Below are 15,072 nucleotides of genomic sequence, written 5' to 3'. Positions count from 1 at the left end.
AGCGTAAACAAAGGCAATAAACATTGTAGGCTACAAATATTGTTGAATGAATTGAAAAAAAAGACGCTTATAAGGAAAATGCATAAAAGTAGTTGTGCTTGACCCATGACAAAATTATGCTAGACCAATTTTGCCTATGAACCAGGAAAAGACTTTCGGTCGACCTTAACTGCGGAAACCCCGACCATGTAATTTAAACATTAAACGTCCAATATATTTTTTCTCTTTTCATAAAATGAAGCCTACAATAAAGTGTAGACAGTGGGCCTAAAATATGTATTCTTTTTAGCAAGGAAATTTTTGAGAAGGAAATTTCATTCCCTATTTGAAATTTTGAGTCCCTGAGCTATCAGCAAGGTTATGAACTTGAGGCAGATTGATCTAGCCCAAGTTCATAGTTTTGCAAATAGCTTTAAGAATAAAAGTTAACTGAAATGGTTTTCTGTTTGGTATGATTCAGTTTATGCACAGTGTAATGTTTATATCTGTTTCTCTAGTTATCCGCTTTTCATATTGTTCATCAAATTTTGTTATTGAATAACGTATCTCACTTATGGCGTTTTGCTTACTTATTCTTACGGGTGTAAAGCTTTAAACTATAGAATATAGCCTCTCAGCCATGCGTTTTTTGCGAATACAGAAACGTAAAAGTGAACAGTTTGTTTTGTACATACATTTTAAATTTGGTGATGGTAAACGTCGTGCACTGTTTCACGTGTAGCTGATATATTTTCGTTGCAAGGTAGAAAAAAGGAACAGTATTTTATATGAACAGAACTCTTACGCCTAAACTTAACAGTTTCTTTTACTTTAATCGTTTTTTACTGGCTGCAGGCAACCGTTATTCCCTTAATTTGTAAAATTAACGGCGAATTGAAAGTTAAAATCACATTAAATTATTAAAACACAGGTTGAGCTCAATAAAAATATCGTAAAATTTACTATTTCTTAAACCTAAGTTACTCCTGCAATTTGTTCTTACATAACTCGTTCGTTCTTCCATCGTAAGTCGTAAGTCATTCTGCTTTCAATAAAATCTTACTATTAATTCATCTACCTAAGTTATAATAATACTATCAAATCTTTCAAACATGGCAAACTTTGGAGTGGTCAAAGAATTCTACGATAAATACCCAATGCCTGGAATGACGTCACCCCTCGTGAACAAATACAGCGAACACTGTCAGAAACAACACATGCCTACCAAAGTCAAAGTGGTCCCGAAGAAAAACTTGGTAAAAGCGATCGAATTCTCGCTTCAAAAAGACGGAGACGTTTCAAAAAACGTTCAGATTTTAAACTTGAACCAAGAAATTGAAGTTTCGAAGTTGAACGAGAAGAATTTCTGCTGTATTAGTCATCGATGGTGTACCACAAAACTCACTGTCGATAAATTCTGCGAAACCTTCACGGAGTTCTTGAAAAACAGCTATTTATGCGCGGAAGATACATGCTTTGAGGAGACTAATTTTTACGATCATGCTTCAGTTTGGTGGGCTTTCATGGGAAAATTGGTTGAGTTGGTGTTCCAGAAAAAGGAAGGAGCGCAGGGTTTCATGGCATATTTAGGCGGGAAGACTTCGTTGATTGGGTTCAAGGACTTCAAGGATCAGTCGAAAGTTGCGACTGATGATATTGATGAAATTAATGAGGTAAGAATGATAATTGAGACAATTTGCAAAATATTAATTACATGAAGATCACTTTTCAGTAAAAGAAACTCGATTTTCTTCTAAAACCGGAACCGACACAACTGGTGCGTTCTTGGTAAATTTTTTTAGGTAATTACAGATTGTTTATTATTAAAAATTTGAGAACCAATACTTTTCCGACTTTTAGCGGTTTATGAGCTTTTATAACTGCAAAGTTATATGTTAAACGTTATATAGGTCAGTCAGTTCGTACGGTAACTTAGGAGTCTTATAAAGTTACAAATTTTTTAAACTTTCAACTTTATATGCTATAATTTTGAATGTGATAGTACCCTTGTGGAACTGTACAGGTAAAAATATTAAAGATGCAACTTTTCGACCAATATCTCGAGTACCCGAGATAATCAAGCCTACCATTTCAATACATCTATATGTAATTAAGAGATTACTGAACAAGATGGATGCAAAATAAGGAAAAATTCGCAATTGTATTTCATTGCAAAATTTAATAAATCCTAATTCGAATCTCTTTAAGGCAAAGTTTTCAAACTTGTATTTTTGAATATTTTCTTTGATTTCAGGGAATGATGGGACTGGTATCTGGAAAAACAACGATGCAAATGAACTCAGATGACATTTACGAGTCCATTTTGGACAACTCTCTGCTGGAAAAGATCAAACGATTCCTCATCTTTGCCATTCCACTAGGTCCTTGTGCTCTTATGAAGAGAACGGACATTGATCAAATGATCAAATTTGTGAACGATCAGAAAATTTCGTTCGAAACCTCGAATCCTGAAAAATTGTTTCAACAGATTCATGACGTCATTCAGAAATGTCTGAACAACCTGGCCGAGAAAAATAAATTGAAAGAAAACGTCTTCTTTAGACGATTTGACGATTGTTTGAAATATATAAACCAATTGAAAACTTTCAAAAACAAGTCGAATAAGTTCAACGGGCAGGATCCAATTGCGATGGCGACGTTGATGATGCTACAGGGTAGTCAGTTCGAATACTTTTGGGCTGATGTATTTTGCACTCCACAGAGAAAAGAAGACATTGACGAGACTCTAAAGGTTTGACATTTCTCAACAAATACTGCAATGTAAACGCTATAATAAATTGTGGGAGAATTAGGAGAAGACCAAAAGTCCAGAACTAGATCGTACCATAGACCCTTGAGAGAATATTGTCCCGATCATTCATGGTCAAAGGTTTGTGTGTCGCAGTTTGCCTCCAGTGTGCGACCCAAAATTCCCTAGTCCAAAATCGACGTTTAGTTGCAAGATCTTAAAAAATTCTTGCAAGATTATACATAACCATAAGATACGTTTTCAATAACCGCATTTCTTGCAAAAAAATTGAAACATAACTTTTTAAAAAGTATGGGAACTTAGGTAACCCTGAAAGCAAAATTTTCGTTTTTTGAAAGAGATTTTGGTTGCATTTTTGGTCTGATAAGTGGGCGAGATCTAGAAACCTCCAGCCAGGGTTTTCTTTCGTTTTCAATGTGTTCAAAATTGCCTAGTCTGAAAACAGGTAAGAATCAGGCGTTTAATTGGCATGTTTTCTGTTTATGACAATTGCCATCAACATAAAACATGCCAACTCAACGTGTAAACTAGTTTTAAGAATTTAATTTGAAAAGGTTATAGGCAAGATCTAAGAGGAATTTTGTTAGACCTGCCTGCATATCAGAACATTTACAAAACAAATTTTGGCTTTGTTGTGACGCAATCGATTAGCGCGTCGGACTGCTAACCGAAAGGATGGTGTCTGGGTCCATACAGGAGCGGAAGTTGTTAGGATTGCGCTGGCATCTTCGTCATTCAAATTAGTTCCAAATTTGCTCATTTCCAAACTTAAGAAAAGCAGTCTTTTCGTGGCAGCGCTATACAGTGGTGGCTGATAAACAAATTAACAATTGCGAAAGTTTCCAAATTTGTTTTTGTTTCACAACTGTAGGGATTAATATCCCGCCAAGAAGTTTAAAGGTCGGTTTTTACAATTATCTGATAACCCAACAGTCAGGGGCCAAATATTGGGCTAATCTTTTCCTTTTGTTCATCTCAGCATATTGGCTGAATATTGTATGCAGCCTCCAAAACACGTGTCAGATTATGCGTTTTTCCCAGCATAGTTTTCATATAAAGTATATCCCCCCGTCATAAGGGGGCTGTATTTTCGCGGGGGGCTATAATGAGAAGAACACTAAATTTCTATAAAATGATCTACCATGTAATGGCACCATGTGTTCCGTGAGCTGGGATGGGGAGCAGAATAACATCGTATAGGAACAAAGGCAATAACGGAAAAATGCCCGAGTCGAGATAAAAAAGTTAATCTTCCAAGATTGCTATAAAAAATTAATTTAATTATATCTTAGAAGACAAAGTGTTAGAGCAACTCTTTGCTCGTTATGTTGATACTATGTCAACACCATTATAGTGAGAGTAAAGTTTGGGACCTATGTGGGTTGCGACCCCACAATCTCTTAATTGATTGCAATCCTGTGCTCTCTACTGAGCCAACTGGTCCACACTGCGAGAGTCTTACTGTGCTCTCTTATATTGAGCTATCATTTCAAGCTCCATCTTATGATCACAACTTACTTACTAGAGTGTATACTCTAACACACCCCCTTAAGTTGTGCATCGTAACTCCTCACTTTCAACTTCTGGTTAGAGAGTTAAGCTGGGCCCATAACCTGTTAGAGCAACTCTTTGCTCGTTATGTTGATACTATGTCAACACCATTATAGTGAGAGTAAAGTTTGGGACCTATGTGGGTTGCGACCCCACAATCTCTTAATTGATTGCAATCCTGTGCTCTCTACTGAGCCAACTGGTCCACACTGCGAGAGTCTTACTGTGCTCTCTTATATTGAGCTATCATTTCAAGCTCCATCTTATGATCACAACTTACTTACTAGAGTGTATACTCTAACACAAAGTTATTCTTACAAGATCTTGCAAGACAGAGTTGAGCTCTTAAAATTCTTGTAACCATTCTGCAAGATTAACTTCGTGTGGAAGAATCTTGGCATTAGGGTGAAATAAATCAAAACCTGCTAAAATGAGGAGTATTTAATGACACTTGAGAATATCATCCGGTACAAAAAAAGTTCAACACATAATAAATAAAAACTTCATTTCAGGAGACAGTTGCCTTTTAAAAATTCGGACATACAAAAAATTCATTCAACTAGATTGGGTAAGGAACTTGAGTTAAGCAAAAACTCTTTACCGGAACTGTCAACTTTGCTTTCTTTTAAACAGAAAGAGTTTTTAACAAGTTCTTAGGTCAACACGGTTTTTTTTCTTATAAGCTTCCGAATAGTTTTTGAGTCATTACAGTGTCGTATTGGTCACCACAGTGGCCATTTTACCTTCAGTGCTTCATGCGTTTTTGCTAAACATATGGTGAGCTTGAAATAAAGTTTGCTTTCCAGGAAGGGTACCAGATATAAGAAATGCCAAAAATCTTTAAAAGCAACTAATTTTAACTACAAACATTGTTTTCTCGTCTCTTTCAAAAGACAGAAGCAATCAGTTTTTGGGTCCAGCCTCCATAGCTCGGAAAAAGCATTTTTAATGGCGTTTTTTGCTACTGTTATTGACATAGTTTGACGTAGATACCCTACTTTGTTGAATTCGGTTTTTGATCAGACAAAAATACCGGATAATTTATCAAAAAATTGATAAAAAATTTTGTAAAAATATTGTAATTTTTAACAACGCCTTGTAAGAATCTTGAAAGAATCGTGTAAGATCTTACAAGATGAACTTTTGCTTTCGACTCGGGAGGTCCGTATCTTAACATATTGGATCCATCGGTTTCCACCCTTTCTTAGTAAGGAAGGAAGTCTTAGACCCAGTTTTTGCCTAGTTTTACATAGTAACCTGATATAGAAATACTGACACACAAACTCGGGAAGAAAGAAAAGAGATATGATCATTTGAAAAATTTTTTGTAGTCACCGTATTGGTCTCGGTACTGGAGGTACAAACAAATAATCAAAAAAATGTTCAAAAAATGTTACCCAAAAAGCTATTTGTTCCTCAAAGTTTACACAGAAACAACTGCTCGACAATTTTGCGGCCAAACAAAGAAATTCAATGATTAACAATTTTTAAATTATTTTTGTCATCTTTTTAGCAAAAAGTTTCAAAGATTTATGATTTTCAATAAAATTCAACTATTAGCCCAATTTTCTAAAAATTCAAAAAAAAACTGGTTGAGCCGTTTCCGCGTCTCATGATTGTGTTCGCATAACTTTCTGATCTAGTTTGATTTGGTTTGATTTGACGAGAAATGCTATTAGTGAAAGTCATGTTAAAAATCAAAAATCGTCAGCTTTTTTTCAGTTGTTGTCCATTCGCTCTAGTGAATACCCCAAAAAATTTGCATTTTTGTCAAATCTTTATTTTGTTAATTTAAACTAGATCATTTTTTTCTATGGTGAATTAATTTTGTTATTGATGCTGAAGGGAAAAAATCTCTACATAATACTTCTCTTCAATTTGTTTCTTTGCCTTTTCACCTGGTTATTGTTACCTGGCTAAAGTTTTCAAATATTTTTTCACATGGTACATTTTTTTGAACAACTGATCGTTTTAAATTTGAATGCGGAAACAAAACGGAAAAAAAACTCAAAAGAAAGGGAAATCATTTTCAAAAGAATTTATAAGAGATGCTATGTTCTGAGATGCTAAATATGAAACAAATAAACTGGAACATTAAAAAAATCGAAAAACAACTTTAATAAAAGCAAAAAACGGAGTTTATCCAAAAAAAGAATCGATTATTGATGAATGTAATTAATAACAATAAGAGGGCAAAAATCTATAGTCAGCTTTATTGATAGCAACCCTGAAAATTTTTTGAGGTTTAAACCTATCAAAATGGTTTTGTTTTAGACATTCTCTGATATATGTCAAAGTGGCATTCCATTTACATTCAATTTTTATACTATATTTTTGGTAACCTCAAAAGGTTGGCAAACTCTCAATACTCAAAACTTCAGAAATTCTATATATTTCAAAATAATGAAACTAAAATATCATTGGATTTTTTGGTGCAGAGTTTAGGTTTCGGTGCCATATTACCTAATTTCAATATCAAAATATTTTTGAAAATGTGAACGTTTCGTTAACAATGATTGTTTGTAAACAAATATGCTATTGAAAAACAATAACCATATACTACTACAATCAGTAGTCAACAATATAGCTGAGTAGTCTTTGTACTTGCGATAATAAGATAAGCTCTAGGGGCAAAAAAATCAAAAAGAGCACAGGCACCGGCATGAAAAATGTTCAGTCGGAATAATATTTCAGAAAAACTGAAATTCAACATAAAATTTTTTAATCGGTGAAGCGAGTGCCATGAATTGAGTAGCGCACATTCAATTTCAAAAATTTTGTCATTCAGCTGGAGAATATAGTTGTTATCGACCATAGTTGTTATCTCAAAGTTGTTGTCGGAAACGTGAAACTTGTCACATGAATTTCACTGGAAACTTGTTACGCGAAATCAGAAACTTCCGAAAATCTCAGAAAAGGTAAGAATTGCTCCTTTTCAAATTTTTAGAGGACAATTTTTTGTACTGGAAATAGAAATGTTCAAATGTGAGAAATAGAACACACCGGTACGTATTTACTGTTCAGATAAAGACAAGAGACCCAGTTTTTAGTGTATACAGTAATAGGTGACAGGTATTAAGAAACGCAGTACACGTCCTAAAAAATCTGACAAAATATGAGATGAGAGAAGCGGCCAAAATTTTCACATTTTACAAAAATAATAGCCAATTCAAACGGAGTGAACGTAGTATATCAATAGTAAGTATTTCGAGAATGTCGAACAGCTTAATAATACAAAACATGTATGAAACAAAAAAAATAACATAATACATGAACCTATTCAAATAGATAGACAAGTACAAGGTTTCAGAAATTATTTATACTGGTAGTATTAGGGCCAAACTGTTCATATATTTATGAAGTGATTCTTAAGAAGTAAATGTTTTAACAAACTTGGCTTTTATGCTTATAGAAGTTGAATTTACACATTATAGGTTCAGATATATATATATATATATATATATATATATATATATATATATATATATATATATATATATATATATATTTGAATTCACTTAGATGTTTTATTCCTGTTCAATGAAAATTTGTTACGAGGTAATGGTTAAGAGGTTAGGAGTAATTTTGAGCAGGTAACGGTTTGTAATTTGCTGAAATTGCTAGTTTAAGAAACGGAAATCCATGTAGTTTCCGGCCTACAATATCCCCAGACTCGGGGCTAAAGATCGGGGCTTCGGGGTCTAGATACAATGATGTTCGATGGCTTCCTACTGGAAGACATACTTATGCTTTATGTCAGAAAACATTTTATATCCCATTGATGAAAATTTCCAGTTTCCCAAACTTTTTCTATTTCAGGTACAGCTTTGAGAGCTCTCAATTTTCTATTCAATTTTTTTAATTTCAGAATAGTCTTGGGCTTCAGTTGTCGGTTTTTTTGATAAATCGCAATACATCGTAATAACTGTTATCACCTTATAATTATTATTATAAGGTGATAACAGTTATTAAGATGTATAATCTTTAACAATATTTAGGCTGTCAAAGATGGCATGGCAGTGTTCAGCCTAGCTACTGTCATAGTATGTCCCCCATTCCTGACTGAGAAACTCATTGAGTACACCGACCACCCATTGGCCGACTTAATTGACCAATCAAAATTCGAGGAGGAACTTGCCCAATACTACAAGAAGTTTCCTGAGTTGACATTGAGTGACAAATGTTTCCTGTTAAGCGACCCAGTGTACTTTGATCGAATGTGGACACTTCACGAACAAGGAATCGCGCATACGCTGTACTACTGGTGGCAGTATTTGCTGGGACCATTCAGCAAAGCAGCGGGGGGCTCTAAAAAGACAATGACTTTTAGAATTGACGGCATGTTTAGTAACAACTACAGAGCGGGTTTGAACCTGTCGGCTATTGAGACCACGATGTCCAGAGCAACGGCTATTTCTATGTTGCGATCTATAGGGCCCGGAGATGCTGTGACAACTATGTTCTATGACAACTTCGCCACTATGCAGACGGGATTTGCGCTGGACTGGGAGATTTTAGGGATCTGCTTCCTTCTATAATGTTTCCCAAGTCCCGCTTCCACAGTTTGAAATTGGCGAAAAGTGTCACCTCTTTGACTCTTATTCTAAACTTTAAACCGTGGAAATTAACAGTGGAGTTAGAGCGGATTATAATTGTAATAAAAGAGGACATAAAGTAGAATTACACGGTGGCAGCTCTTACACTCTAATTGCAAAATTTTTACTGTCGAAAATTGGCTCCCTTTATATTTTGGAGGTTATATTATAGTTTTAGAGGTGAAATAAGCTAAAAACTGGACCAGGATTGCTTCCACAGCAAACTTTAGAAATTTTCATTTTTAAAGGGCCTATTTTAGTTCTAATCGTTGTTGAAGTTTGGTTCGGTATTTAACGGTAGAAAACGCTGAAATGAGCGTCTTCTCGTGAAATCCAAAAAATACGCACAGCGTATTAAGTATTGTTGACGATCAAACTAAACTTTTCCAACGTTTGAAATTGAAAATACCGAAGCTTTACAAATTTTTATCGTCGTTTTTGACCAGTATTGTGATGCAGAATGTCTGCTCAGGTAAGCCCGTGAAGGGCAATAACAAATATTTCCCCTCTACCAGGTCAAGGTCCCAGAACAAAACCAAAATGTTTTCTTTGATCAGCATAGGGGTGAATAAAGTACACCAGGCAGAACTATATGATCTGGTCAGTCGCAAAAACGAATGAAAGGTGGACAATGGTTTTATGATGATTTCATGGATCAGCCCAAGGCAGTTATGGGCCAGATGATTGGGTCACAGACAAGGGGTCTGATGCACTACAAGTGAACGAAGTTTCGGTCGCGCCTTACCTGAAGTTTTGGTGGCGCCTTCTGTCTGGCCATACATGTGTTTGGTCTGTTTCGTCTGGCCCATGCCTGTTTTTGATCTGTTAGGTCTGAACCATACATATAAATCAATCTGGCAAAAAACAATGAGTATTTACAGTCTGTTAAGAGGCAATTAATATCAAAATAATTAGCAGTAGCAATGGACTATATGGACTGAAACATTTCTTTGGTTTGATATCTCAGCCTAGGTATTGGTTTGTATAGTTGATTGAGAGGTGAGACACAGGTCGTTAGAATTCTTCCTTTTTACGGTTGAAAATATCAATTCTAGCGTGTTGTTGTTTGCCGGGAGAAGGAAACATTTCCCACATTAGCAACCTCCATTTTTGATCTGGACAAAAACAGGAGCGTGAGTGAACAGATTTTGTGTAAGAAGCTGTCATTTGCAACTGCGTTCCTTCTACAATATTCACCGGCAGGTGCTAAATACAGCTATGCTTGGTTCAAAAACCCTCAGGTAAAGTGTTCAGTATAATATTTAACACCCTTATTGCTTCAAGCTTAACCAATTTTTTAACCAAATTTTGCGAGATGTACTTTTGTCTTGCAAGAAACTTTTATGTCAAGCATCATCGAGTTTCTGGCCAAAAACATCTGACCAAATTTTAAAGAACCATCTTTAAAATAGTTTTTTTAAAGGCAGCTATTTATACGAAAACGATTCTTTTGGAATAATAACATGAAAAGTTTTGAATCAGAAAAATAAAAACAGATGAGCACTTGCGCTGATTAATGTTGAAAAGTTTTCAGGAGACCATTAGAGATCTCCTCCAGGTCTCAATTGGTTTTGAGGCTGACTAGTAAACAGCTCCGTTTTTATGCACTTACACCTGGGAGAACATTTCGCGATGGATTTTCTTTACGTTTGTCTTTTACATTTTTTGAGCTAACGCTACCACTTAAGATAAATCCATGATAATTAATTTCTTACATGCCGAGTCCAGGTTTGGTGGTGAATTGTCGTAGAATTGCGGTGAAAAAAATAATTTTCACCGCTTATTTCTTATATATTTTCGCGGTGAATGCGGTGAATCGCGGTGAATTATTTCACCGCATTCACCGCTTTCCTTACAAAAATTCTCCCAAAAACCTCGACCTGGGATATTATATAGAGAAAATTTACAAAGCGACAAAGTGACAAAAGAGTGAGACAATTAAGGGCCAACGTTGTTCTGGCACTCCATTAGACAATTGGTAATGATTAGTATCGTATTATGAGTTGGACTATTTTAGCACGTAAACCATTCGTTCAAGTATAACGACAAGTGGGAGTTAGTGGCGGGCTGTGTTGACAAACCCGAGGAACACAAACCCAAACCTATGAAATTCACCGCAAAATCCGGAGGCGACGCCACTTTAGGAAACGAAGTGGTTCTCAAGAACTGCACCATTTACCAGATCCAGGAACTGACCTACGATGGTTTCTTTGCCCTAGGCGATCAACACAGCCTCTATCATTTACTTGGACGAAGGAAAACCGATTTGGAAAAGGAACCCTCCAGCGGGTATTTTATACAGGGTAAATGGACGTTGCCTAAGTTTCTCGCGGACACCCGAACCAATGTCGCTAAAGCATTGAAGGAACACATGCCGAAAAAACCGGACGATGCCACTAAGAAATCTTATCAAATGATGTTTGATCATCTGATACCGACTCAAAATGTGTTTATGATCAAATCATCGAACCCTAAACACGATTTCATGGTTGTCTTTGGGCTAGTAGTAGACCAGGGTAATTTTACTATGTCAAAACCAGAAAACGAAAAGACGAAGAAAAACAAGAAGTTGGATAAAGTAGAGTTCACTATGTACTAGAACATGTAATGTAGGCTGCTTTTAAGGAACATTTGCTCCGTTTGATTATATTATTACACTGCCCTCTAAATTAAATTCTATGTTAAAGTTTCATTCTAATACAACTTAATTTCGAAATTGTGTGATATAAATAAACCCAACTTTTACCCCCAAATTTTATCATGAGACGCTATTTTCTTTCTTCTCTTTGCAACTTCAAATTAAAACACCTACACGCTATCATATTTTTTTTGCCAGCTAACACAAAACAGAAGCAACCAAAATCCGACAAGGTTGTTTTTCTGATAATTTGTGAAAAAAAATGTTTTCAAAATGACGCCATCCATTGATTAAGTTTCGAAAAGCGATCTAAAGTGATCAATTTCAAGAAATAAGACCGATGAAAAGAACAAAAAATAGGAACCAATTCATTATGCCGATTGTTAAAGGTGCATACCAGAATCTTGAGTGAGTTGGCATAGAACAACCCCAAAATATGCATTACAGTCCGTTGCTATGCACTTATTGTCACAAATAGGGGTACTGCATTTCAGATGCCAAAATGGTTTTAAGTATCTCTTAATTGCCTTTATCCACATATCGCTTGTAGTTTCCTTTCATATCACATACGATTCACGTTCTCATTTGACTTATATGGTAATAAATACTCAAGGTGGCAAAAAAATAAACGCGTAAGCAGGCCGTAATTCGAGTAAAAATACTCACCTTCTAAATTTGCTAATAGAACTCTTGCAGCTGTTAAAGACATTTTTGTAAAAAAAAAGTTAAATTAACATGCCCGAAACAGTATAAAAGCTGCCACCATTTACCTATTTTTTGTCTAAAACATTCCAGAATAGTCCAAGTCCACTGATTTCTATCAGATACTTGAAAACTGGACACTTAGGTTTCAAACGGCTTATAGAAGCAGAAAATGAAGCGATTTTGCATTGCCTAGAATTTAGTCTACAAATTTCACTAAATGCGAATTATGTTGAAGTTATTACTTTGAGCTGATTTTGGGTTTGAACATCAATTTTCTACACAGGATTAAAAAAACACAAAAAAACTTGATAAATCACAAATTTAAAAGGTTAGAATTCAAATTTTTGAAGAAAATTTTTTACTAAAAACAGTTTTTTTAATTTAGAAAAGTTAGAGAAAACGCTTTTTTTAAATTATTCTTGTAAATATTATTCAACATATGTAACTGTAGTGGAAAAAAAATCTTAATCAATTGAAAACACTGATAGTATAAATACAATGCCTTTACAAGCTGTGAAAAAACCAGAAACCAGAAAATCAGATCGCTGGAGACAAAAACGTTCTGAGAGTACAAATGGGTTTTTGAAATAAATAGTTAAGAACTCAGGACCAATTCAAATATTAGGTAAATGAAATTTTCCCAAAAAAATGAAAAATATTAAGCAAGGTATTTAATGCGAAGCTAACATTATTACCTGCTGCCGCTTAAAAACGTCATATGCAGCAATTTGTCTGAAATCCATAGGAAAATTTGTAGGTACAAAGCGGACACCCGAACCAATGTCGCTAAAGCATTGAAGGAACACATGCCGAAAAAACCGGACGTTGCCACTAAGAAATCTTATCAAATGATGTTTGATCATCTGATACCGACTCAAAATGTGTTTATGATCAAATCATCGAACCCTAAACACGATTTCATGGTTGTCTTTGGGCTAGTAGTAGACCAGGGTAATTTTACTATGTCAAAACCAAAAAACGAAAAGACGAAGAAAAACAAGAAGTTGGATAAAGTAGAGTTCACTATGTACTAGAACATGTAATGTAGGCTGCTTTTAAGGAATATTTGCTCCGTTTGATTATATTATTACACTGCCCTCTAATTTAAATTCTATGTTAAAGTTTCATTCTAATACAACTTAATTTCGAAATTGTGTGATATAAATAAACCCAACTTTTACCCACAAATTTTATCATGAGACGCTATTTTCTTTTTTCTCTTTGCAACTTCAAATTAAAACACCTACACGCTATCAAATTTTTTTGCCAGCTAACACAAAACAGAAGCAACCAAAATCCGACAAGGTTGTTTTTCTGATAATTTGTGAAAAAAATTGTTTTCAAAATGACGCCATCCATTGATTAAGTTTCGAAAAGCGATCTAAAGTGATCAATTTCAAGAAATAAGACCGATGAAAAGAACAAAAAATAGGAACCAATTCATTATGCCGATTGTTAAAGGTGCATACCAGAATCTTGAGCGAGTTGGCATAGAACAACCCCAAAATATGCATTACAGTCCGTTGCTATGCACTTATTGTCACAAATAGGGGTACTGCATTTCAGATGCCAAAATGGTTTTAAGTATCTCTTAATTGCCTTTATCCACATATCGCTTGTAGTTTCCTTTCATATCACATACGATTCACGTTCTCATTTGACTTATATGGTAATAAATACTCAAGGTGGCAAAAAAATAAACGCGTAAGCAGGCCGTAATTCGAGTAAAAATACTCACCTTCTAAATTTGCTAATAGAACTCTTGCAGCTGTTAAAGACACTTTTGTAAAAAAAAGTTAAACTAACATGCCCGAAACAGTATAAAAGCTGCCACCATTTACCTATTTTTTGTCTAAAACATTCCAGAATAGTCCAAGTCCACAGATTTCTATCAGATACTTGAAAACTGGACACTTAGTTTTCAAACGGCTTATAGAAGCAGAAAATGAAGCGATTTTGCATGGCCTAGAATTTAGTCTACAAATTTCACTAAATGCGAATTATGTTGAAGTTATTACTTTGAGCTGATTTTGGGTTTGAACATCAATTTTCTACACAGGATTAAAAAACACAAAAAAACTTAATAAATCACAAATTTAAAAGGTTAGAATTCAAATTTTTGAAGAAAATTTTTACTAAAAACAGTTTTTTAATTTAGAAAAGTTAGAGAAAACGCTTTTTTTAAATTATTCTTGTAAATATTATTCAACATATGTAACTGTAGTGGAAAAAAAATCTTAATCAATTGAAAACACCGATAGTATAAATACAATGCCTTGACAAGCTGTGAAAAAACCAGAAACCAGAAAATCAGATCGCTGGAGACAAAAACGTTCTGAGAGCACAAATGAGTTTTTGAAATAAATAGTTAAGAACTCAGGACCAATTCAAATATTAGGTAAATGATATTTTCCCAAAAAAATGAAAAATATTAAGCAAGGTTTTTAATGCGAAGCTAACATTATTACCTGCTGCCGTTTAAAAACGTCATATGCAGCAATTTTTCTGAAATCCATAGGAAAATTTGTAGGTACAAAGCGACAATATTGTTTGCTTCAGCATTTTTTAGAGACAATAAAGTATAAAACAAAGCGGTCAATTCAACTTCTTTTATCTCATTGGTTACCGGCACAAAAATTTAGCCTTCTTTCAAAGGAAAAACATTAACAAGTATTGTGTAACAAGGTTGTTATGTCAAAAGTTATATAGTGGCCCCTTATCACAAAACTCAAAAATAAATAATAATAGTAAACAAAATTTCAATGGACGCTTTCCGTTATGGTAGCTCAGTGAGAGTTCTTACAAAAACAGTTGGAACAAAATTAAAGCAAAGC

The 15,072-nt window shown here is 34.6% G+C and overlaps 1 protein-coding gene across 1 annotated transcript; it reads left to right on the top strand.

The window, feature by feature from the left end:
- Window positions 1-588: 588 nt before the first annotated feature.
- Window positions 589-11,713, top strand: LOC142336284 (uncharacterized). The gene is made up of 5 exons (XM_075384996.1): window positions 589-1,652; window positions 2,234-2,731; window positions 8,299-8,818; window positions 9,994-10,136; window positions 10,913-11,713. Exons 1-5 carry the CDS (start codon window positions 1,092-1,094, stop codon window positions 11,492-11,494), a joined length of 2,304 nt encoding a protein of 767 aa, XP_075241111.1. The 5' UTR covers window positions 589-1,091; the 3' UTR covers window positions 11,495-11,713.
- Window positions 11,714-15,072: the final 3,359 nt, after the last annotated feature.

Source organism: Convolutriloba macropyga, chromosome 3, assembly GCF_964194025.1.
Source record: "Convolutriloba macropyga chromosome 3, txConMacr16.3, whole genome shotgun sequence".
NCBI classification, from domain to species: Eukaryota; Metazoa; Xenacoelomorpha; order Acoela; family Convolutidae; genus Convolutriloba; species Convolutriloba macropyga.
The sequence above is the reverse complement of the archived record's forward strand: the minus strand, read 5'-3'. Positions and strand labels throughout refer to the sequence as shown.

Excerpts from the sequence above, each read along its gene's own strand:
- LOC142336284 (XM_075384996.1), top strand. The coding sequence starts at position 1,092 with ATGGCAAACTTTGGAGTGGTCAAAGAATTCTACGATAAATACCCAATG. Across the intron at positions 8,819-9,993 it reads GCTGGACTGGGAGATTTTAG|CAACCTCCATTTTTGATCTG; the intron begins GGATCTGCTTCC and ends TTCCCACATTAG. Across the intron at positions 10,137-10,912 it reads CTTGGTTCAAAAACCCTCAG|CACGTAAACCATTCGTTCAA; the intron begins GTAAAGTGTTCA and ends GGACTATTTTAG.